The sequence below is a fragment of the Poecile atricapillus genome, chromosome 14 (genome assembly GCF_030490865.1).
Source record: "Poecile atricapillus isolate bPoeAtr1 chromosome 14, bPoeAtr1.hap1, whole genome shotgun sequence".
Lineage (NCBI taxonomy): Eukaryota > Metazoa > Chordata > Aves > Passeriformes > Paridae > Poecile > Poecile atricapillus.
The window spans coordinates 11,942,217-11,967,252 of NC_081262.1; the positions used below are offsets into that span (position 1 = coordinate 11,942,217).

Consider the following 25,036-nt stretch of genomic DNA (forward strand, 5'->3'; position numbering starts at 1 on the left):
TTTGCTCCAGTAATTCTTTATTGGTCAAAAGCAAATGCAGGTACGGGGTATCCCCCCACAGGGTCCCCCCGTGGGCTGCAGGAAGCCCCTGGGGCACCGGGTCCCAGCCCGAGCGCATCCCTGCCCGGGCTGGAGAGTCCCGCTGCCACCTCGTGGGAAAGGGACGCATCGCCTCGGCTCTGCCGCCGGCACAGCGGGACCAAACCTCCTCCAGCAAAAACCCTGCTCCTGCTGCCCAACAGGACCCGAGAAACCTCGAGGACCTGGCGTGGAGGGAGGAGGTCCACACAGACCGGAGGCATCATGAATTAATGTGCTCTTTCCATGGCTGCCTCCATCGCTGCTCCCCAGGCTGACTGGGAAGAGAGGATACACTCAGGGCACGCTCTGGCTGCAGACACTGGACTGAGGAACAGTGGAAAGGCCCCCTGCAACAGCCCAGAACCTGCTCCTATGCTCTTGGTCTCACCCAGGTGACCCACAACACCCCTGGAGGGCACTGTCCAGGGATGGAGCTCAGGAGCTGAAATATTGCTCCCGTGCAGAAGACTCAGGGGTGAGTCAAACCCATGAATTCCCTTGTGCTTTCACTTAGCACCACGTTATTAAAATAATACTTCTGTTCATTTTCATCAGGATAGGCCACAGACAACGAGAATGCTGCTTCACTGAGCAGTCAGAGAAATAAGGAGGCTACAAATCTCCCCCACAGAGGGAATGAAGCAGTGAGCAGCCTCTCATGGCTTTGAGAAATCAGCCTACAGCAACTTCCAAAAGAGGTCTGGAAACAAATCACTATTGCTGAAACTGCTGTGGGTCGAGAACATCCCAAACCACAGACACAGAGATGGTTCTGCTCTCTGCTTCCCCCAGACATGGAGCCTACAGCTTGCACTGGTGTGATAAGAGGGAAACCATCAACCCCTCTTGCCCTGTAGCATCTCCCTCTCTGCATCTCTGATCCTGGCCAAAGAGCCACAGCACAAGCAGAGAGGGAGGGAGGCAAGGACAGCATCCACAGCCCAGTGCAGTGTCCTGGGTGCAGCCCTGGTGACAGGTATGGCACAGTGAGGTGCCATGCAGGGCTGTGCTCCTGGATTCAGGACTGTACTGACCCCAGCACTGGGTGGGCAAACTGAGCCCTGCCCTCCTGAGCTGGCAACCAGGCTGAACCAGCTCTGACCCAGAGCCAAAGAAGGAAAACTCTTAGAAGTCCATGTGCTGGGAAAGGTATCCCCGGGCCCCATACCAGGGCCAGAGGGGATTCACACTGTCCCTTTGGTCAGCAAACCTGCAGTCAAACATCAGGGAGCAGAGGAGCCCCTCACAGTTCAGGAGCTCCAGGAAAGCAGCACTCAGGAAGGACCACACCTTAGATGGGCCTCTTGGGGCCTCTCACAGTCCTGCTCAGCTCCAAGAAAGCAGCACTGAGGAAGGACCACACCTTTGATGGTTCTCTCTGGGCTACTGGGAAAAGGAACATCAAGCTCCTGAGCTTTACTCTTGTTTTTTCTGCTTCCATATTTTGGATAAGCGGAACTTGTTCTTCTTCCTCTCTGGCTCCTGGCTCTCAAGAGATCCATCTGCAGGAGAGGGAGCAGACACAGAGCAGGTTGAGACCCACAGCCCCAGAGAGCCCCAGTGCTGCTCTGCAAGAGGAGAAAGGGCCCTTACCCAGCCTCTGTATCATGTCTGCCAACATCTGGTCTTCCTCTTTCTCTCTGTAATGGAACAGCATAGTATTAGAAAACTGTGCTGTGTTCATGACAATCTGGTAGATAACAAAGCCCATGCAAATACTGCTCTTATTCCTCAGTAAGAAATTACCAACCTCCACAGCAAACCCTGAGAAGGCTACAGGAAAAAAAAACAACCAAGAGTTAGAGTCTTAGACATTAGCAAATTCCTTCTGGTTCCCTTGAAAGCAAGGGCCTGTGAGGGGATTTCCAGATTTTCTCACAGCTGGCTGATGAATCATCTGAGTTCATAGAGTGCTGAGACACCACCACACCCGAGGAGATGAATGAAGTTGAGACACAGTAGTGCTGCAGAGGTTCTCACTGCCATCAGGGACAAGCACACTGCTATCACCCCCTTGTCCTGGCCAGTACCAGAATCCACAAGCAGGAGCTGGTGCTCTGAGGTCAAGAAATGGAGGCTGTTCTCGGCATCAGGAGGCACAAATCCAGCTACTTGACACAGCCGTCTTCCTTTGAACTTGGGAGGATACAGTTCTTGGCTACAGTTGTTCTTTCACTTGCTGCAGCAGACCAGCACATTCCTGACTTCATGTTCCCAGATTCCTCCTGCATCTCTCACATTGCCTCCAGCCTCCCCATCTCCAGCCTCTCCCTCTCTTCCCCCGCATCCCACATTTTCACAGCCCTCACAGCAGCTTTAGCTTGAGAGAGAACAGGGCTGTGGTCCTGATCTCTTTCCAACAGCTGCCAAGAATGCAAAGACAGCAGCATTTAGGACAAGATGGCTGATGACAGGTGACCACCCACCTCTCATGGAGCAGAAGTCTGGACTACAGCCACTCATCCACCCCTACAGCCTGGGCAGCAGTGGAAATGCAGTAGTGTTGGCTCATTTCCCACCATCTGAGCACCCTCACCTGAGTCTGTCCTCATCCAGGCAATCCACAATATTATTCCGATCATTGACTGTGTTTAGGTACGACTCCAGCAGCTCCTTCTCTTGCTCCTTCTCCCTGGGTGTCTTCAGTTCCTCTGCACAAGACAAGGGAAGCCCATCTCACAGCTACAGGCACTACCTCCCCACTGTGGCTCCTGCCTCCACCCTGCTCCAGCAAGGCTAATTTTACTGTTCTCACACTTCTACATCCCCTCACAAAGCAGAGGTGGGTTGGATGTCACAGGGAGCCTGCACCTGACAGGGGACGGCTGCAGTCAGGGGACACTTGCAGTGCACCCACAATCCCTGGTAGTGCCTTCAGATCTGAAGGACATCCCAGGGCTGGCACACTAAGTGGAGGCTGCTCCTGGGGCCAGCAGGACTCCCAGTGTGGCCACTCCTTACCTGGTTTGCTCATAAGGCTTCGCAGCTCCATCTCAATATTCCACTGCTGCTCCTCCAGGTTCTGCTGCTTCATCCTGGAAGGAATGACAGAAGTGGTGTGTCCTGTCCTGCCATGCTCCAGGGTTGGATCTTTCTCCTGCCATGCTAAATCCTCATCTCTGTGTTTCCCGCCACCTGGGCAGGGGCTGGTGGGTCAGGAGAAATCTTCCTCCATCACATTTCTGAAGTTTCCCTCCTCACATGCTCTTCACAGACCCTGGGTGCTCAAAGTCCCACCAGCTAACACATCATGATGCTGGCAGTTCTCCCAGAGACACCTCAACCCTTCTCATCCCACCAACTGGCACATCATTTTTAGGGCTGCCACACTCCCTCTCCTTCACTGCTCACAGGAAGTGCACAAGCAGACAGGTGAATTTGTGGTTGTACTCACTTGTACATCAGCTCCGATTCCTGTCGGAGCAGCAGCTGTTTCTTATGGATCAGTTTGAACCAGTCCACCATAAGAGCATCCTCAGACTCATCTACAGAGGAGACAAAGAAGCTGCATCAGTTCAGGCCCCCTGGCTCAAGCACACCATCTTTTTATGGGGAGCCTAGGATGACTTATGTGAGCCCCAGGCAACCTCAAGTGAAAACAGGAAATCTTTGGAGCTCCTGGGTACCAGGGATGCAGGTCACTCACTCCCTGTGGATTCAAGGAAGCTGCTTACAGATACTCTGCTACAGAACTCCCAGAACTCTCTGATCCTCAGCCAAATTAACAGAAGATCTTGCTCAAAAATTATGTTAAAAAGCAGCCAGAGAAGGTTCAAAATCACCTGGGCTGTATCTTTGTATAACAAGTACCTCTGGCAACCTGGTGTCTCACATGCAGCCTGAGCTCCTAAAAATGGAGCCAAGAGTGCCCAGGGGTAGGGCATGAGCCCCACACCTCCCCACCACAGCAGACTGGCACCAGGTCTCCTTTACCTCCCTCGCAGGCACGCAGCTGCTTCTCCAGATCCACTCCTTTCAATTCCAGCTCGTCCAGCTGCTTCTCGATGTCACGAACCTTCTCCTGGATTTTCTCCTCAGGGAGGTAGTCTGGGTGCAGCTAGGAAAAAAAATTGTAGGACCAAATACATCTCAGCAACCCTCAGACTGCCTGAGGTCACAACAGAGATTTAAAAGGGCATAAGGAGCCCAACTACAGAGACACAGCCTGGGAGGGCCAGGTAAGCAGAGGTGCAGAGCTGGCTGCTCACAACAGAGTGGTGGCCACTGCAAGGCTGTGACACATCTGCTGTCAGTGGTAACTCCACTCACACTTGTCAGACTGCAGACATTCTCCCTCCTGAGGGGAATGCAATGTCTACCATAGTTTTGTTTGGCTCTGTCTCATTCTGGCTGTGATTGTCTCCCTGCATGGAAGATAACCAGCAGCTTCTCCACCTTGTGTCTGCCCCAGAGCCTTTCACCCTTTCCTGGGGTATCCAAATAAACCCTCCCAATATGGCAAACCTAGATACATCTGGACAAGCACTCCAGAAGGATATCCATCAACCCCAGCCTGCTCCCCTTATACCTAGATTCCAGACATACCTTGGTTGGGGACACCACTTCAAGCTTGCCTTTGCTTTTTGGTACAGGGGGTTTAACTAGAAGGGAGAAAAAAAAAATCAAACAAAGAATGTCACAGTCTTTAAATAATTTTATAGTGTGGGACAGTGCCTACACCATCAGAGCACAACAGGTCCCAGCTACCCAACAGAGGTCACAGATGATACACATGCATCCACATGCCTGACCAAAGTAAAAGACATATCCTCACAGCTTGATTTACACCTTGTGGCTTGTCACTCAGGTCACAGGTTGCTGCTTTCAACCCCAGGGTATAGACAGTCACCTAATTCAGGTGTGACTTTGGAACTTCCACCCAAGAATACTGACTTCTGTGTTCATTCACTATCTTGTTAAAACCCAAAGATATTTGTTGTGGCAAAACCCATTCCTTATTAAGCTTCCAAAGGATAGCACAGAAAGACTGGGTTACTGTCACAGGAAACAGCAAGACATACTAAAATATGTCCCTCTAGTGCTCTTTTACAAAGGAGTATTAGTAAATGCTGATGAAACAAAGATGGTCTAGGGGGCCTCAGTGTAGATCTCAGGAAACTAAGGTTCAATTCCTCCCACAAAACACTTCCTAGGTGAGAAGTCCCTTAGGCCCCACTACACAGCATTATTTAGGCCCTGGACACCTATTAAAATCAATCCTTAAGCAATGTGTATTTGTTCCACTGTGCCTCAGCTTCCTCTGCCCAACTGTGCTGCAAGGATAACTACAGAAGAGTGTGAGGTATTTGGATACCCGAGGGGCTGGGCTGGATAATTACCACAGAGAGAGAACAGAGGCGTGAGTGGATGATGTGATAAGGAAGGAAAACTCTACTATCAAAAGAGCACGGCTGTAACAAAGGCAGCAGCGATGCAGGCTCAGCACACACAAGGAGAAATACAGGACAGACAGACTAGGGGAGGCTCCTGAGAGTCTCTGGAGATTGAGGAAGAGCTCAAGGACAGCTCTCCAGTTGCCCAGCTCCTGCTCTATTGTGCTTTCTAGGAAGAGTGCAAAAGGAGAAGATGCTGGATGTGGCTGTGTTGCTCCTGCACTGCTGGCCTCCATCAGGGATCTCTTCCCCCTGGATGCTGCTGCTTTGCTGCCTGTGCACTGCCTGCCACTTATCTTAAAAGATTCCTGCAGAAGGGACCTGTCCTGCCTGGAGCTGCCTGCCTAAACAGCACCTCTCTCCCAACTCAGTCCTGCATCTCCGGGCTCGTTCTGAGGGGCCTCTGCAGCACCTCCAACCAAGGCAGAAAGCTGCACCACTGATGGAGAGGCCACAGTCACTGGAGGGGAAGAGCCTGTAAAATGACACCCTGTGACCAGCTCAGGATCTGATATCCCCTGATACCCTCAGGTTCTGGCTTGGCAGACACAGGATGGGTTGGCTGCTTGCCAGCAAGCTGGAAGTAGGACAGTTGGTAGGAAAACCCTGGAGCCTCATTTCTCAGCAGAAACCACCACCTACCACCAAAGAAAGTGAATGATCTACAGAAATGCTCACCATCCACAGCTCAACACAAACCCAGGACTGAGGGCAGGAGCAGCAGCTGACTGTTCACAGCTCTCTCTGAGTGCTGAGGTAAAAATCTAGAGAGGAAACAACAGCTCTGTCCCTAACCCACAGCCTGCCCAGTGACAGCAACAGGAACCAGCCTTTCAGGTGGGGAAAAGTGGGGGGAGACTGCCAGGAAAATTTCCCAATGGCCCTCCCCCATGGCAATCATTAACATTTAGAAAGACAGATATAAAATAAACCCAACCTCCCTTATCTAAACAGCTCACTTCCTGGGAGAGACCGATGCTGAGCCCTGGGGCTGAGTCTGGGGAAAGAGCAGCTGGATTTTTTGAGAAAATGCTGGCAAAGGAGGCATACCAAACTTTTAAAAAAGACAACACAACTGGAGATTGAATGTTTGGTAGCTGTCAAAGGTGCTGGCTAAGGACAATGCTGGAACCAGCTGACAAAAATAAAGCATGAGGCCATTGAGCCATCAGGACCCATCCTGCTTGCTCCAAGACAAACATCAGAGGGAGGACTGAGCCCTGCTGTGGGAATCTTCTACTCCAGACAGGTAAGACACAGCAAGATGGGGTAAGGAAAGGGGAGATGAAGAAGCTGAGCAAACAGGACAGCAGGAAACATCAGATGTGTTCCAGAAAATTTCCTTAGCATTGCAGTGGGATGTGTCAGAGCAAAGATAACTAACTGGGCATTGGAGGAGAGGTGCACAGTAAAGCTGTGGCTGAAGGAACAGGAGTAAGAAACCGGATTAAGAGTAGGGACAAACTGGTCAGGACATCTTTGAAAATCAAAGAAACAGCAGCCTTGGCTCCTGCTCCTGTGGGTGGTGCCAGCTGGAGTCTCTGGATGACAGTTCTCTGCATTCCTTTTATTTCCTAAAGCCACTCAACTGAAGAGGAACAGAGACATCAACTAGATCCCAGTTCCCCAAATTAGGAGATGGTCCTCTTCATAGCACTAAGTCTAAAGAATGACAGGGCAGTGACCTTGAAAAATTCCTATTTCAATTTCTTCCTTTCCCACTGAATTCTCTGGCCTTGCTGCTTCCTGCTTAGGCCAAGCTGGCTAATAAAAATTAATTACACAGATTCTGCCCCCATGACAGCAGCCACAGGGTTAGCCACAGAAAACTCTGGGACACATATCCCATACTGACCACTCAGGCTGTTCCCTCACAGTGCAGAAGAGAGAGTGACTTCAGTAGGCAAAAGAGATCTTACATGTAGCAGTGCTTGTTTTCAACTGGTTGCCATCTTCCTCCTTCTTGGCAGACTCTCCAGGATCCTTCCAGTTTTGCTTTGAATTTTGACAGCTCCTGATAAGATCTGAGCTGGGAATCAACAACTTCTTTGTGAATCCACCAGATGAAGCTGGATTAAGAAGCACAGACAGGTTTTGGATAAGAAATTTCTACCCTCAACTCATAAAAATCCTTTTATTGCCAAATTGCCACTACCAAATTCCATTTCTAGTCCTAGTCCTCCTCTCTTGATGATGATGAAGGGCATAAGCCCAAAGTAAACAGGGAGAAAACACTCATTACAAGGCCAGAGTAAGGGGAAAATAAATATTTGGAAGAAAAATAAAACAGTTGGGAGCCATCACTAAGATTTCTCAACATTACACGATCATGCAAGAGAGATCTTGCTGGCTGTTTGCAGAAGAAGGGAACTCTGTGCAGCCTGAGTCCCTCTCCTTGGGGAAGGATGGGAGGCCACCCATCAAAGGCACAAAATGATGGCACCACAAGGCTAAAGCAGGTGCAGAGAGCAAAGATCCCTGAAAGAAGGCACAGTCTCCACCAACACATTCCTCACATTGACCTTGCAGTACCAATGTCTGTCCCCTTCCTGATAAGCAAAATGAAGGCAAAGCTTTTATCCTTCATACCAGAGTCCTGCTTTGCTGGTGGGACAACTAATGGGCTTGGCTTTGGCTCCTTGTGTGCTGGGCTCCCTGTTCCCAGCTGGGAGTTATCAGTAGGTTTCTTAGAGACATCTTGGTCCCTGCAAAGTAAAAAGACAAAGGTAGGAAATAATCCCTCTTGCAGAATGGTCCACAGGAAAAGTTCTGGACATCCTGGTGTGGATCTCCCCCTGGGATGGTCACACTTGTCAGGGAAATCCACCAGCTCCAAAGACACTCACTTGTTGGCTACAGGCTTCAACCGAGATCTCCACCCTTCTGGGCTCTCAGACTTGTCAGTAACATTTGTGCTTCCTGAAGAAAAGAACATAGCAAGGTAAATAAACAAGAACAAAAACATCCAATAAAAAAGAAACAAGCCAGATTTGAGTCTCAGGAGACCCCTAGGAGATAAGCCATGCACTGGGGCAGGTACTATGATGTTTTTGCAGCAAACCAGCAGCAGCTCAACAAGTTTAACATGGATAGATTCAGATATGATAGGTAGTAAGTAATCTCAGTGGCATTTTGTCCCTTTCAGATCAAATGCCTGAAAACCTACACAGTTACAGAAATTCAGCCACAGAGTACGTGAACAGGCACATTCAACAGCAATACAACACAAACAGCTCAGATCTCAGAGACCAGGACAGGGGCAGGAGAGGGACAGACAAAAAACCCCACAAAGTCACAGAAAACTGCAGACAGACACTTCTTCTGGCCAAAAAAATACCAGCCACATGAAAGTGCCTGAGACACTGGGAACCCTCAGAATATCATCCCCTGGCCTACTGCTAAGTCACCATGATGGAAGCTTGGTTCAAAACAGACAAGGAGGCTGGATGACCTGCAACTGCAATCAAAAAATCATCCCCAAGTTCTGGCAAGGTCTCCCATCTGGGAAAACCTGAGCCACTTTGAAAGCCACCATGATCCCAATGTTTGATGACAGCGAGTACAACTTCAGATACCTGGAGATCCTCAGAGCAGTAGAACTGGCCATGCTAGAGGGAGCAATTGCACAGGGATAAATGGAGGTGGGTTGAGCCCCAGAGCTCAGAAAACCTTTACATGGTGGTACAGACACAAAGGACAGGAGTCATGGACATATTTGCTGTACTGGTCCAAAAGGAAGGCATAAAGTTGGAGTGCTGTGTCCAGGCAACACTGTGTGAATCATTCATCCTCACCTTTGATGCCTTTTGACTCTGGCTTGTGCAAAGAATCAACAGGTTTGTTGGCAGCCTGGCTCTTGGGCACAGGGTCTGTAATCTTTTCCTGCTTTGGTGCTGTGTACCCTGTTTTGCTGGACTGTGTTTTTGGAGCTGGACTCTGAGAACTGGTGGGAGAAAACTTGCCACTGCAAAAAAGAACAACTTAGTGAGTCTTTTTGAAAGGATGGACCTTTTTATTTGCCTCTGTTCCAAAGATTTGTATGTGTCCCTCTACACTGAGCCACAAGAGCAGTCAGGACAAAGCAAACAAAGATACAGGGGCTTCTCCAAATTATCCCAAGAACATCTTAGCAGTAAAAAGGGAAAGAGAAATAGTGCTTACCTGCCAGGTGCTGAGGAGCCAGTGGAACAGAGTCCTCCTGGCCTGTTTGGAGAAGTACTTGATGCAGACAGAGCCTGTATAATATGGTTACGTGCCTGATCCTTCCCAGCATTCACTCGACTGACCTCAGCAGTGCTTCTGGCAGGGGCAGTTTTATCAAGGCCATGAGGAGACTGGACTTGTTTTTGGGTGTCAGAAGATTTGTTGCTGGAAGACTCAAATGACCGAAAAAAATTTTCTCGGGCTTGTTGTGTTTTTGTTGTGGAGGATGTCCAAGGAGGCTTCGATGGGGTGCCCTCATGGAGATCTGTTTTATTCCCCAACGAGGCACCCTTGCAGTCATCTGATTTATTTACAGCTGAGGAGGCCCATGAAGTATTTACACTTTTGAAGCCAGAGCTTCCAGAAGATGAAACAGATGGCTTGGTTGAATTAGAGAGGCCTTCCTGGCTGGGTTTCTTCAACACCTGCTCCGGTTTCTTGGGTTCTGCTGCTTTCTGGAACGCCCTGGCAGCAGTAGGGGCTGGGGTACTGTCAGTTTTTTTCCCAGTACTGTGGAGACCAGAGATCTGGACATTGTCTGGCTGCTGGTGGCTGGTACAGATGAACGTACTGGGCTCAGGCCCAGCTATGTAGCTTCCAGGAAGAAGCAAGTTCCAACACTGCCTGCACCTGTGGATACAAAAGTCTCAGGAAACATCCTCCAGAGTGCTGGGAGACACACAGCTGGGAGTGCAGGCACGACTCCACCATCCACAGGAGGGTGAAGGCACCACACTGGCAGTGAGCAGACCCTGTGTGCACATTCCTCAGGCACCAGAACAAGAGCTGTTGATAGCACAGCCTGAAGCAGGAAAGGTGTAGATCAACACAGACCTGTGGAGACAGTTTCCCTTTCACACAGGTCAAGAGCAAGCCCAGGTTGCCTCCACTCTGAAAAAAATGTGCCACACCACTCTCTCCAGTCCCAAAGGAACCAGGCTGGCCCTCTGTGACCCCCAGGGCTGTGGCCCTGCTTGAAGAGCTGCTGTACCTGAAGCAGTTCCTGTGATAGAGCTTCCCATCGACCAAGTAGCGCTGCACCAGGTGCACGTGTTTCCCACAGACCCCACAGCTGCTGCTGGGGACATTCCCACTCTCTGCCAGGACCCTTTTCTGTGGGGAGAAGCAATGGGTGAGCAGACAGGACCATGGCCCTGGACACAGCTACAAATCTCTCAAGAAGGCGAGTGTTTGGCATGCACAGCCAGGACAGAGAAGTGACATCCAGGAAACCCCCTCTCCCTCTAATCCCTTTGTCACAGAAGTCATAGAAGAGGAACAGCCCTTGGAATAGTATGGGGAATATGTTCCCACAATGCCAGAGGACCTGGGTGCCCTGTCTGCCTACAGGCAAAGGTCTCTGATTTAAAATCGCTGGGAAAGGGCTTCTACCCCATTTTCATCCCTGCTCTGCTTTGAAACCATATCCAGTAATTGGATCAATGTTTTACACCAAAAATAACACTACATCCTGTAAAAATATCCCTCCTCAATATCTAGGAACAGCATATCCATGTCCTAAGACACCCACGTCCTTTCATGATGTATCCAGGCTGATTGATGGTTTTCCAGTGGCTCCCACCTCAATCCATGCCAGAATCAGACCTCTGGATCAAATCACTCATAGTGAACAGAAAACTTAAAAGACTAAGTCCTTACCATCAGGAGCCTTGAACTAGCCCAGTATTCTCTCTCTCACTGAACAGATTTAAGGTACAAAGAATCCCCAAGCCCACATTTCTTACTGTGGTAACTGGGGAGGTTTCCTTTGGCTTAGCTCTGGCTGGTGGGTGGGCAGGAGGCAGTTTTGGTGGCACTGGCTTGGGAGGCTCTGGAGCAGTTTTCTTCCCAGGATGCTGCTCTGGAGATTCAGAGGAAGGGCGCTTGATTCCAGCCATGCCTCCAACTGGAAGAATGGAAGAAGGGAATATTTTTAAGTAAACATAAGGAAAACTCACAGGTTTAGGAATAATTTACAAAGTAAGGATATCCTAAGGTGCATGATGGGTAACATGAAAAGCACACAAGGAGACACAGACTTCCTTCTTGAGCAATTCTGTACTGAACTGAGGGGCAAGAAGCAACAAGTGAATTGTAACATCATTCAGAAACTGCTGATTTTTCTCTTCTCAGGGAATTTCAACATGAAAAATGCAAAAGTGACGAAATGCAAACTGCCATCCATTGATGGTGAGAACAAGACCTTGGGCTTTCAATTCCAGCCCACAGTTTGGCTGGAACTGATCCTGACTGAAACAGGCCCTGCTGGAACAGGCAGAGGTGTTATGGCTAAGGAGCTGAAGCACAGAGGGTTTGATTCATTCAAGTTGCTGTGCTCCAGACTTCCTACATAGCCTGAACATTCACTGCTGCAAGTGTCCATCCCACATCCCAGCTGGGACTCCCACAGAGCAAACAGCCTTGTTGAATGTGGAAATGACCACTAAAAATGGGTAATTCTGCAAAGACTTGGAGGTGCCATAGAGGTGCTGATGTGCTGCCACAAGCAGCCTGAAAATGCCCAATTCTCTTTTCTTTGCAGATGAAAAAGAACCTCTCAAAATTCACTACAAGTGGAGAAAAGAGAATTTCCAACACATTTCAGTCAAGCAGGGAATGGTGCCCTGTGCCCTGGGAAGTGCAGGAAAACTTCCTTGGGAAACAAGGCTTTGTGCAAAGTTTTTACAGACACAAACCCCAAGTGTCTCACTGGGATGTTATTCTTGCACCACTTCCCATTCTGAATGAGAATGTCTCTGTGTTCCTTCTATCTGGGATATTCGAGCCACAGCTTCACTTTCCAAGTGACACTTAAATGGCCACTCATCTGAAAAGAGATTATACCCTGCTCAGTAAACACAGAAAGGGCAGGGAGCAGAGAGGGGGCCCAGTTCCCAGCAGTCTGCCCTCAAGAAAGCCAACTCTCCAAATAAACACCCAGGGCTCCTGCTGCAGGGACCAGGGGACAGCTGACCCAGCAAAGAGTTCAGGCTCAGACTGCCCCCTCACTTCCCACTTGTGCCATTTACTGAATTCCCAAAGCCCAGCACAAAGATGGGTGGCTTCAGCTCCACTCATCCACAAAAGCATGACCTCACTAGAACATTGTCTGCCCACCCTCTCTGTCCTCCTGTGTCCTGCTTATCTCATGGTCCTGCTGGAACCCATCTGAAGGGCACGACTGTGACTCCATGATTCTGCTTGGTGTCAGAGGGCACATTCCAGGCTGGGCTCATTTTCAGACATTCACATTCACCCCAGCAACAGGAATGCAACCAAAGTGTTTTGTGGGACACTAGAGAGTATAAAAATGTGCTGTGCTTGATGACGTGGTAAACAAGATGCAGGGGGGAGGGGACAAAGACCCCAACCTGACCCAGATTCTCACCACTTGGCATAAACACAGTGGAACTTGTTTGATTTCAATCAGAACGGTTTTAAAACAAGAAATAAAAAAATGAAGAGGGAAGGGAAGAAGTTGTGGAGGGAGAGAAAAAGCATGATTAAATATGTAAAGAGGTGGAGAAGTAGGAAGAGTTTAAACATTAAAGGCAGCTCTGAGTGAATTGTGCTTTCTTTCCAAGATGTAGGACATTTTCAATACATATCTCTCCATTTAGATTCACCTTAACCAGTTAAGTCATTTATGTCCCACTTTCTAAAGTTTCCTCTGGGGAAGCCTGTAAAATTGGTTTATCATATTACTTCATTTTGTGTGAGCTTAAAGCCAAATATAAACCAAGACTACAATAATGCTCCTGTGAGCCCAGCTAAACTCTCCAGTATGTGAATATAATGCCTTGGCAGCTCTGTGGCCTGCTTTATGTTTGACAGAATTTCTATCACAATTATGTCAGTTAGGGTGGTAATTTTCTTCTCCTTCCTTCTATCAGTGCTGCTGTGCTGTACAAGCCCTACCACTGATGCTGTCACATTGGCACAGCCTCACAGACAAGCTCAGCCTTGTTCTATTCCATGGTCTCATCAGCCCTCAGGTGTACCAAAGACTGGAACAGGGGTGGAGGTGCTTGAGAATGGAAAGATGAGGTGGGGACCATGGAGAGGAACCTTCAGTGCTCCTCTCTGGCTGGACCATAAGAAATTTTAGACTGTTTTAAATTTTAAGGCAGAAGTTTCAAAGATAAGACATGGCCTTGTACCCTTCCAAAAGCACTGGTGCAACTGCAGGCTGGTGTGCAAAGAGTTCAGATCCCTCCAGTGAAATAGTTCTAGTATCAAAAAGGCCTCTGTGAAGTCTATTTTGCTTTTCCAAGCTTGTTAGGTGGCAAAGTAAAGCATGAAATTAAGCCCTGGTCCTTCCCACCCCTCCAGGGAATATGTACTTACTAGGAGACCGTCCATGGAAGTAATTATAATACTGGGAAACGTAGGTGAGGATACTCAGCCTGTCTGGTACCTTCAGAGCAACCATATCCTCTGCATCCAGCAAGGCTGGGATCCCCAGCTCCTCCTCTGCCACTCGAAATGCCTGGAGAAGGGGGAAAAATACAAAAATATAGGGGTCTTGTCCATGCCAGGCAGCAGAGCTGCTCCTCATCATAAGTAAGAAAGTGCACTGCAAACAGCCCCACTCAAATAATAACTCTACTGGGGAACAGCTGCACCAGTTTAACTCCTACATCGTAGGAACCAACGGAGTCATGGCTTCCAGCCACTGCCTTGAGAAATCCAGGCAAGGAGCCAAAAATCTGGCCTGGCAAGCTGGCCATTGCTCACTGCACAGGAACTCACCTGGGCTTCCCTTGCTCTTCCTCCAGCCTGCCTGTGTGTGAGAGTGCACAGCTGCAGAGAGCCAGGCCTGGCAGAAGGGGATGTGTCAGTCCAGGCTGGCAGACTTGTTTCCAGGCTCCCAGCCCAACCTGGAGCGCTCCCCAATTAACAGTGGGCTGCTAGGTGCTTGCAGGCAGCTTTCATCTCTGAGTGCTGGGCAAATGTTAAAGCTTCCTGCCTCCTACTGCCTGCTCTTCTCCATCTGAAAATGGGAAATCTTGGGCTGCAGGAGAGACCCCCATCTCCCAGACCAGAAAGGGGGAAAAAAAGGTGTAATGCAGAATTCCTGATATATAGCTCCCTTCCAGTTTAACTGTTTCCATGCTGCCTAACATGTATTTGGAGTAAATACTCCTCTTTGCGGTGTCCTGTGCTTTGAAACTGCAGGTAAAGGAAGCAAAAGCTGTTTTCTCTTGCCTCTGAACAAAAGCCTTTAATATAATACAAAAAAAAATTTGCAACATCCAAACTTCACCCTTGATCAGCTCAGTTTAGGGCTTTTACTGAGGATCTTCTCCAGCATTGTTCCTTCCCAACTTATGGGAAAAAATCCTTTTTCTCCCCCTTTGGAGCATCCCTGTTGAAATGCCAATACAGCAAAGGAAAACAGCACTTGCAGGACCAGAGGCACAAGGAAGGCTACAGCTAAAGTGCACAGGAAAGGGTTAAAAAAACCCCTTGAATACATTAAACCCCTCCGCATCTGACCTCTGGCACGGACACACACAGTGCTGGTGTACAAGCCAACCATTTCTGCTCAGAAGAAACAAACAGCCACTATTTTTCAGCAAGATAATTACCATTTTTTTCCATTGGGTATCCCAGTAAAAATGTAACAAGAGCTGACATTAAAAACGCTTTCAGCCAGTTACCACCGGCTGTGTCATGCCAGCTGCCAGCCCAGCCTGGCCCTTTCCCATCTTGTAAACTGGTACTTAATATATTCTTTGGAGTGTTCCCCACTGCACTGGCTGCACAACTGGTCTGACCAGTCGAGTTTTCTTGCTGGACATTCCTGGTGTGAGGTTTGGTGGGAACACAGGTCATGTCACCTCCTGCCACGCTGTGCCACGGGTGACAGTGGGGCAACGGGCACAGAACACACACGAGAGGACCACAAAGAGCAGAATGCTCTGTGCACTCACCTGGTTTGGCCAGAGCCAGGTGAGCAATGCAGAGAGCAGCATCAGGACATGGTGTCCCCTGTGCCTGCATCATCCTCGTGTTCCTGGGAACTGCTCTTGCCTGGAGACCCAACACATTCACCACCTAACAGGACCCAGTTGCCCTTCTCCACTGCCCGCCTGCCCAGGCTGGCCTTTAAAGGACCAACATGTCATTTTTGCATCATGTTTTTCATTAGTGCAGCTCCAAGTGCTTTCCAGGGGAAGAAAGTGCCTCTGCTGCCATGACCATGCAAAATGGGAAAGTGATATACTCGAGGCCACCTGAGCTGGCCTGGCACAAGCTCCCTCTGGCACAGGCTCTACCTGCTACACCACACCACCATCCACCAGCATCGACTCCAAGGCCTCTAGAAACTTTCCTTCTCTTTCTACATTTTTGAAATCTCCAGCAAATAAATGCCACCAGCTGAAATTTTTATAGGGTTTGGGGTTGGTCTTGTGGCACTTGAGGAGTGACCCATTCTTCCTTGACAGATGACCTTATATGACAAATTGCAGTTCAAACAAGGCTGTTTTGCATGCACAATACAGCTCTTGAAGAGAAGCCTCTGACGAGTAAGGCATCAAGATGGGTCTGGACAACAGCAGAGGAATAATGCTGGGAGAAATCAGGCCCACTTGTATCCCAAGGATAGCCAGAGCAAGGAAGTGCAGGAGCTAGGATGGAGAGCAGCCCAGGAGCACAGAGAGGTGCAGGGTCAATCCCACGGACAGCACAGCCAAGGCTGCAGGACACCAGCAGTGAAAGGACAACACAGACAAGTCATCCCACAGCAGGTGGAGTAAGGAAGAGAGAGTAAAACAAAGGACATAAAAGAAGCTGAGAAAGGGGGAGGAGGAGACACACAGGCTGCAACAAAGGAGGGGAGCAACTCTTTATGAGAAGCACAAAGAAGCTTTTCATTAATAAAAGCAGAGGAGGCAGCTCACAGAGCTCATTTCCCAGACACTAGCAGACACCATCAGCCCAGCTGGACAAGGAGCAACTCAGGGATTCTCAGCACTTCAGCCAAGATACGCTTCCATGGCAAAGAGGCCCAACTCCTGCCAAATAGCAAACCTCCAGAGCAAAATGCATGCTCTGGATCTCCCCTTGAGGAGAGGAACACACAGGGCTGAGCCCCAGAGTGTCACTAACTGCTCACAGGCTGCAGCCCCAGCCTGGGGACAGAGGCTCTGTCACGGGAGCTGCAGACACAGCCAGGGATGAAGGGGAGCAGAAGCTAAGGAGCCATGGGGGGACAAGTTCAGCTCTTCCAGAGGCAAGAAGCGCTTCAGTCAGCTCAGTGCCTGAGAGCGTGTCACTCCTCCAGCCTAGACAAGGATAAGCTGCCATAGTTTGTTCATATCCCAAGCTCCTGTCAAGCAGCCATGAAACAGTGTGGAGCAATGCCAAGGGAAGAGCAGGGTTATATTTCGCTGCCTCTCCTCCTGCAATGGAGAGAGGGAGAGGAAAATCCTTCCTTGGATCACTGAGACCATGCTAGAATCCAGTGCAAGAGGGGGTTGGCCTGCCTAACTTCTATTTTCTTTGTGGAAAGAACATGAGAAACTTCAGAAATACCAGGCTGGAGTGAAGTCCAGGCAGCATCAGGTTTTAGGATGTATCCACCTTGATCCCCTGCACCAGGAAGGAACAGAAGTGGGAGGACACTCCCTGTGCTTCCCCTCTCACACCAGCCTCTTCCCAGCTCCTGCTCTATCCCTCAGGAGCATCACAAACTCAGCATGTGTGTGTTTTGAGCTCTAGCACCTCTGCCTGAGCTCCTGCTGCCACTGGACACACGGAACAAGCATCACTGTGTGGCCAGCTAAGAAATATGAACAGCCTAAGGGTGCTCTCAAGCAGCCAGCCAGGCTGGACATTGCTGCTCAAAGGAGAAGACTGGAAGGTGCAGAATAAGGGAAAGGATTGGAACACAGCACAATGGGCACACTGTGTCTTGCAGGGTTTTGTGTTGCTAAATCACATGAGCAAAGTGCCAGGTCACGGATTAGACCAAAAGCAAACATTAAAAGTCACTTACCAACTTGTTGTTCTCATATACATTTTCTTTTCTGAGGGAGTCGAAGTTTCTGAAATACAGAAAGAGAAAAATCTCAGGTTGGTGATGTAGAGTGAGCTGCTCCACTTCCAGCTCTCAAACCTCCTGGAGCCTCAGTGGCTCAGGGGACAGAACACCCCATCTCACCCTCGGGCAGCTCCAGAGAGGGCAGCATGGCAGATCCCACCCAGGGGTCACAGACCTGCTGTACCCAGGACAGAGATGTGCAGCAGGAACACATCTGCCCACAGGTAGCACAAGGCAATTTTGGCACATCTACCTTTGCAGGGCTGACTCCCACAGCTGTCTGTGAACAGGACATGATGGTGCAAAAACACCCCAGGCAGATTGAGGGGTTCTGCTGAGACAGCCAGGAGCAACCTCTAATTCATGGGGTGGTTTCTTGGCCCCCAGAAAAGCTTTGCTTCTCTCCCACCTCAAAAAGACACACCAATACCTGCTGGCCAGATATTAACACTCTCTCCCCAAAAGTACTTTACAGTCACATCCATGTTCTTCTCCTGACTTAAAAGTTTTCTCCACACAGAGAGCTAAGCTCCAAGGAGGTCTCTCCTGGATCCCTCACACACTGCATGTATCACATGCTTCTCCAACACACCCATATCCTCTGATCTCAGAAGCTCCTGGGTCCAGCAGCACATGAGTTCTGGCTTGAAATCCTCTTCTTTCCTCTGGCAGAACTCCACAAAACCAGCACCAGGGATCTGCCTGGGAAAACCTCTGCCCACACCATACTGCATCTGATAACACCGAAGTTGCCAGTAGAAATCTTACTCTGCTTTCCCCAGGGCTGTAACTTTTGATTTGTGATCATAATCAGTAACTGAAAAGGAAGTGACAATTACTGTTTACAAATCCAAGCCAAAGTCAACAACTCCTCTCTGCTGTCCCCAGACATCACTTCCCTCTTCATCTCTCCCCAGATTTGCTTTCCCTCTCCCTGGTCCAACCCAGATGCCACTCCTTCTGCACTGTGCTGGGAACTGAGATCCTGGGATGTGCTGGGAAAGGGATGAAAGCACAGGGGAGACTTTGTGCTACTGGAAGCAGAGTCACAACGCAGTGTGCTCCCTCACCCATAGCAGAGCGTGTCCCTTGCTTAGGAAACAGCCATCATCAGCTTTGTTTTAAACTGACTGGCACTTGCTAAACAGGGAATACAAAACTGGCTGCTGGCTGGCTGGCCTGCTCTCCAACACTGCTTCCTTCTGCCCAGGCAAGTTGGCAGGGTCAGTGCCTTTCTGATAACCCCGTTTCACCTTACAATCCTTGTGCCTGCTGGCACAGAGCTGAGTGAGAGGCTGATACCTGAGAGGGAATTCTCACTGACAAACAGAAAACAGCACCAACTTTGCATTTTTTTGAATGTAGCACCTTTACACCTGGTGTGGATCCACCTTCTTAGCCCATCCCTCATCTCTGGGACGAGCCAGGGTAACTCTGAGAGCCAGGGCAAAGCTGGCTCGCAGCGACCTATTCATGAGAGAAACACACGATCTGTATCGCAGCAGGGAAACTTTTTCCACTCCTTGTAGCAGCAAGGAGCAAGCCAGGTCCTTTATCTACTCAGCACAGAAAGTAGAGCATTACATCATAAATAAGAGAGGCACCTTAAGCAGGCTTGCTCACCATGCCACAGCCTGTGCCTCCTCCCTGCTTCCCACATCTGGCATTGCTACGTGGGATAAGGAGAGAAAGAATGACAGATAAGACCCTGAGGTTAAACTCCCCCAAAGAGCACGTAAAGACAAGGCACATCCCACCTCTAAACCACAGACTCTTTCCTGTGCAAAATCAAAGGGAATTGCAGAGGTTTTTCTTCAAGCAGTGCTCCTGCCCAAAGATTTCCCTTCCCTGAGACAATGGATTAGAAAGAGCAACAAAAATAATCATGTGCCAAAAAAGTCTCAGTGGAACAATAGATATGATCATCCTTGGGTTAAGTCAGGCCAGAAAATTGGCTTTTTTTAAGACCCAGCTGAAGGAGGTGATTTCAGCTCTTTGCCTCACTCCCAGTTCTGTTCCCAAATAGTCTCTGTAGTATGGAAATGCAGCAAAACACTGCAAGAACGAAGAGGAGCTCCAGCTTCCTTGGTCATTCTGACATGTAAGACACTGGAATTACCATTTATTGTTGGTCAGTGGCCTTCAGCCACACCAAGTTCTGTTTGCTGTGGTGGTGTGTGCACTCCCTGGCATGCAGCAGACACCTGAAAACCCCAATCTTTTGATGGTGAATGTCTCAAATCCCTTTCTATTTCTCAAAAGAAAGTGCAAACGACCAGGTTATTTGGTCATTTCAAGAGTCTCCTGACCTCTCAGCATCTTTCCTTCCCTGGCTAGTCAGGTGAACTGCTTACATCTAATATTTCTTTTGGAAATTCATCTTGCTGGTGCATCTTCTATCTTGGAACATCAAACCTCTCTGGACCAATGTAATCCTAAGACAGCAAAGGTAATACAAACAGGGAAGTAGGAGTTCTCCACTGAGAAAACACAGGCAACTGAATTAATTGGAAAATGTGAAAAATATAAATGTGACCCAAGAGAGGCCTCCAGTGCTGGAAACAAATCAGAGTGGAGTTCACTAGCACAGGAATAGCAGAGAAGTTTTTAGCTCCGAAAAAACCGCTTCCCTTAGCAAATAAGTGGCTGAGCATTTCTCATTCTCACAAATCTCCATGACCACCCCCTGCTCCAGCTGCACAGACCCAGCACTCACAAACATGCCACAGTCCTCTGCAAGCACATGTGCTTCCACAGGAGGAATCTCTGTTGCTGCAAGCACCAACTTGATTGGAAACTTGACCTTGGAGCAGACTGAGAAAAAAAAATCCCAGAGCCTTGATGGCACCAAAAAAGTTTCTGCTTTTTGGCATTTTTGTGCTATTTTCTCTACAGACAATAAGATGTGCAGTCAAAAGGATCCCTGTAAAAGAGTGAGGCACCCCTTGCCAGCTCACAGTCCTTGGATGAGGGCTCAAATCCAGCATGCCCTGCTGGGAACAGGACCTTTCAGCTGAGCTCTTTCTGGAGATGCAAAGCCAGGGAGGTGGGACGAGGCTGGGAATTCCAGGCAGATATCCCCCATGTGCTCATCCTCCTCTCAGGAATGCCTGCTCCACACTGCCATGCTCTGCCTGGCAAGTGACTGGTGCAGAAATGAACCCAGAGCCATCCTCCCCCTGCCCACGCCTGTCACACAAACCACAAACCCACCAAGCCAAGCAGGCGGCTCTGCCTCACCCCAGTGAGGAGAGAGTCTGCAGCCAAGCCATCCCCAGCAGGGCCAGCGTGACCTCATCCTGCCCCGCTGAGCTGACAGTGACCTGGAAATGCTGCTGGGGGAAAGAGCATGCTGCTGCTCTGCTGCCAAGGGGGATTTCACCACCAGCCCATTCCCAGAACACCAGTCTGGGAAAGAGCAAATACTGGATGAAGAGAAAGATCTTAATGAAAACCTTTCCTTGACATCTGGCATTAATATCTGAGTGTGCACAGCTCCCCTGCCTCTTCTAACTCATTTATCAGGACAAGGCCACTAAAATCGTGGCTGAAGCTTGCACAACCTTCACCATCACGCGTTGACCTCAGCCTCCTACCACACTGCCATGAGGCTTCTGACAAGAGATGTCCCCATGCTCTACAATCATCCCAGAAAATGGGCTGGAGCCTGCCTGACACAGCGTGTGTGCCCAGCTGGGACTGACTCTGAAGCACTCTTCATCTGGGACAAAAAAGAAATGGATTTCCATGGTAATTCAGCATGGATCTCCACTCCCCCTGAGCATCCTTGCATGAGTGGGAAGTGAGTGGGAAATGCATTTCTAATTTTACACAGCTTGCCCTGTTCACTGGTAACACACAAGCCAACATCAGCTAAGTTTGAGAGAAGTTATCATATTTTCCATATGTTTTCCAGCAAGAAAACAGGAAGGAAGGAGAGACCCACACCAGCCAGTCCTCTCAGCCACATACCCCACAAGAGAAGCCCATGTTTACGTCCATATTTTGAGCTTGAAGTTTTCCTGGTAATTTTTCAGGCTCCTGCAGGAGAAATCCCCTGCACTCAGCCCAGGAATGTAATTTGTGTAAACCAAGACAGAAAGCACACTGTTGCAAAACTGACGCTGTGACTGAATCATGTTCTGCAAGTGATCTATGCTGCAAACACACCAAGTGCTCCAAACACCAAACACCCCTTTCTAGTTTTACTTTCAGTCTGTTTTTAATCTTTAGCCACGACCTTTGGTAGAAGCAAGGACAGGAGCCCAGGATGGAGCCCTGGGAAGCAGAACTCAGTCACATGTGCACCCAGCTGCACTTTTCCACCATTGTACCCTGCACCAGGAACATTCAGAGAAGCTTTCAGGGATACATGGAGAGTCTGCACAAGTATTCTGTCCCAGGATCTGACACATGGCCCCTGGCAACCCTGGCCACCAACCACCTGAAAGCACCATTTCCTTCCAGCAGGACTTTGTCCAGTCAATGGCACATGTGGTGCTTTCCTCTATTACTGCACTGACACTGATGAAGGAGGTCACAAATAAAGGCTTCTCTTACTTCAACCTTCAGGCAGCCCTTGCTGAGCTGGTCTGAGTCAGAAAGAGCTTCTGTGATGTCCCAAATAAAGTCAGGCAGAATGTCCACCATAAAAGAAAATGAATGGGAACAGAGAGATGCCTCAAGGAATATCTTCCCTCTTCAGCACAGGAAAATTTATTTAAGAGATGTCTATCCACAACCCTTTTTGCACAGTTCAAGGATTATAAACAACCCACTAAACTGGATTATTCCAGCTCTCACATTGCTGAGTCCCTGTGTACAGCTGAGCTCCGGATGGACCAGCTGCAGGAAGCAGGCACAGCTCCTCCACGAGAACACCTCAACCTTTCTGCCCCAGCATTTTGTATTTTTAGGACTTTGAATCAAAGGAAGGAAAGGAAATATTTGGAGTCACATGGACATGACAGCGTGTCAGGAAGTCATACACAGCAACACCACGGTGACTGCCCAAGCACCGGGACAACAAAGTGTGCCTGGAGCTCCTGAACAAACCTCCCGCTGCCTGAGCCTGCTCCAGTTTCTGTCAAGTTTCAAGACAACAGAGGAAAGAAAATAAGAGCTCTTCTCTTGGGTTCAACCAGAAGCAAGACACCTGCAAGAGGGATGTCTGCATACAAAGCCATGTAGCAGGCTGTCCTGGGAACGTGAAGAAAAAGGAAGAATACCTAGGACAGGAGGAAAACTGCAGTACAGACCACCCAATCTGTTCATCACCCAGCTGGGCTCATCTGACCAGGAGAGACCTAATGCTTAAATCAGTACTACTGGGCACTCTTCCCAGTGCTCTCTTGCGTTCATCTTCCCCTTCAATCCCCTCATCTCAAAAACCCAGAAGAAAAAAAAAATAAAAAAAAAAACTCAAAAAAGCCCAACTATGAAAAAGGATCTATGACTCCATTTAGCCATTCACCCTCCCAGATGTTAACATTTGGGCAGGGTCAGTTCAAAACCCACAGGGCACCAGTAATGGCACCAGCAAGGCGTGGAAAGCACTTAACCTCTCACAGACAGAGCTCTAGATGGGTAAAACAAGGATGTGCAGGAATCCAGTGGCTGTGGGGCCCTGCCCTTTTACTGCACTTTGTTTAAATAGCCCTTGCCTCGCAACTTGTGAGCGCTGCACTGCTGTTGGGCTGAGCAAGGAGAGCCCAGCCAGAGCAAACACAACAGCAAAGAAGGAAATGCTGCCCCAAAGATCAGTGCCTGAACTTGTTTTGCAATGGAAAGGGCGCATTTAGAACATTTATAATCCAGCTACTGAGGGAAGAAAAGGGAAAAAGGAAAAATGAATGGAAAAAACCAGCATGTAGGCTGGGAGAGCAGAGCTTTTCTCTTGGAGATTCTCAGCGTGGGTGTGAGCAGAATGCTGCTGGTGATGTGCCCACAGGGCGGGCAAGAGCCCAGGGAAGGTGGAAGACCAAGATCCACAGCTCAGTGGATGGCAGGACAGCCATAGCCCACCCACAACTTGATGGATGGCAGGATGGCCACAGCCTGGAGAGGGTTCTTGAGTGAATGGAGAACCCGGGGACCTCAGTGCAGCTCGATGGATGGTGGGATGGCCACAGCACATCCACAGCTCGATGGATGGTGGGATGGCCACAGCACATCCACAGCTCGATGGATGGTGGGATGGCCACAGCACATCCACAGCTCGATGGATGGTGGGATGGCCACAGCGCATCCACAGCTCGATGGACAGCGGGATGGCCCATCAGTGTGGGGATGGAGGACACAGGGTCCGCAGCTCGATGGACAGCAGGATGGCCCATCAATGTGGGGATGGAGGACATGGGGTCTGCACCTCGATGGGCAGCAGGATGGCCCATCAGTGTGAGGATGGAAGACACAGGGTCCGCAGCTCGATGGACAGCAGGATGGCCCATCAGTGTGAGGATGGAGGACACAGGGTCCGCAGCTCGATGGACGGCAGGATGGCCCATCAATGTGAGGATGGAGGACACAGGGTCCGCAGCTCGATGGACAGCAGGATGGCCCATCAATGTGAGGATGGAGGACACAGGGTCCGCAGCTCGATGGACAGCAGGATGGCCCATCAATGTGAGGATGGAGGACACAGGGTCCGCAGCTCGATGGACAGCAGGATGGCCCATCAATGTGAGGATGGAGGACACAGGGTCCGCAGTTCGATGGACGGCGGGCTGGCCACAGCCCAGCGAAGGTCCCGGGCAGCGAGGGGGCTCCCAGCCAGCGGAGCCAGCAGCCCCGGCGCGGCCCTGGACACCCAGCACGGTACTCACATGAGGTCGGGGCGGTGTCGGTGCAGGATGGCGCAGAAGGCGAGGCCGTCGCGGAACGAGGTGGTCATGTTGGTGATGCTGACATCGCGGTAGCCCTCGCACTGCTGCCGGCACCACAGCTGCAGGTTCTGGATGGCCGCCATGGCCCGCGGGGAGCCGCTGGGCCCTGCGCCGCGGGGCCGGGCAGGCCGGGCAGGGCCGGGGACCCTCCGCACCGCACCGTGCCCAGCCCGGGCCGAACAGCCGGCGGGGGGCGGCCGGAGCGGCGGCGGGAGGCGGGGAAAGAGGCGGGCGAGGGGCGGAGAAGCGGCGGAGAAGCGGCGGAGAAGGCGCGGCTGAGGGGCCGGCTCGCCCCGGGAGCGGCACCCCCGGCCCCCGCGCCTCAAGGAAACCTTCCTCTGCTCCCACACTAAAACATCAAAACGTCCTGCCCGAAGGGGCAGGCCAGGCGTGAATCATCTTTAGTCGCTGGGAAGGATGTTTTC

The 25,036-nt window shown here is 50.0% G+C and overlaps 1 protein-coding gene across 2 annotated transcripts; it reads right to left on the bottom strand.

Moving 5' to 3' along the window:
* MICALL2 (MICAL like 2) lies at window positions 1–24,827 on the bottom strand. 2 transcript variants are annotated; one of them, XM_058849978.1, is made up of 17 exons: window positions 24,552–24,827; window positions 17,683–17,731; window positions 14,025–14,166; window positions 11,423–11,583; window positions 10,669–10,790; window positions 9,636–10,307; window positions 9,269–9,438; window positions 8,321–8,393; window positions 8,064–8,179; window positions 7,394–7,543; window positions 4,627–4,682; window positions 4,015–4,138; window positions 3,476–3,566; window positions 3,043–3,116; window positions 2,618–2,732; window positions 1,675–1,721; window positions 1–1,583 (listed from the first exon to the last, which is right to left on the bottom strand). In XM_058849978.1, the coding sequence occupies exons 1-17, from the start codon at window positions 24,692–24,694 to the stop codon at window positions 1,498–1,500; spliced, it is 2,391 nt and encodes a 796-aa protein (XP_058705961.1). In that variant the 5' UTR covers window positions 24,695–24,827; the 3' UTR covers window positions 1–1,497. The 2 variants fall into 2 exon arrangements, with proteins under 2 accessions (XP_058705961.1, XP_058705962.1); XM_058849979.1 differs by lacking the exon at window positions 14,025–14,166 and having other exon boundaries at window positions 24,552–24,616.
* Window positions 24,828–25,036: the final 209 nt, after the last annotated feature.

What these genes read in the sequence shown, in the direction of transcription:
- MICALL2 (XM_058849978.1), bottom strand. Translation starts at nt 24,694, where the DNA reads ATGGCGGCCATCCAGAACCTGCAGCTGTGGTGCCGGCAGCAGTGCGAG. An exon ending in TTGAAGCCTGTAGCCAACAA is followed by an intron (nt 8,180 to 8,320) that starts GTGAGTGTCTTT and finishes TTTACTTTGCAG; the next exon opens with GGACCAAGATGTCTCTAAGA. An exon ending in AAGCCTTATGAGCAAACCAG is followed by an intron (nt 2,733 to 3,042) that starts GTAAGGAGTGGC and finishes TGTCTTGTGCAG; the next exon opens with AGGAACTGAAGACACCCAGG.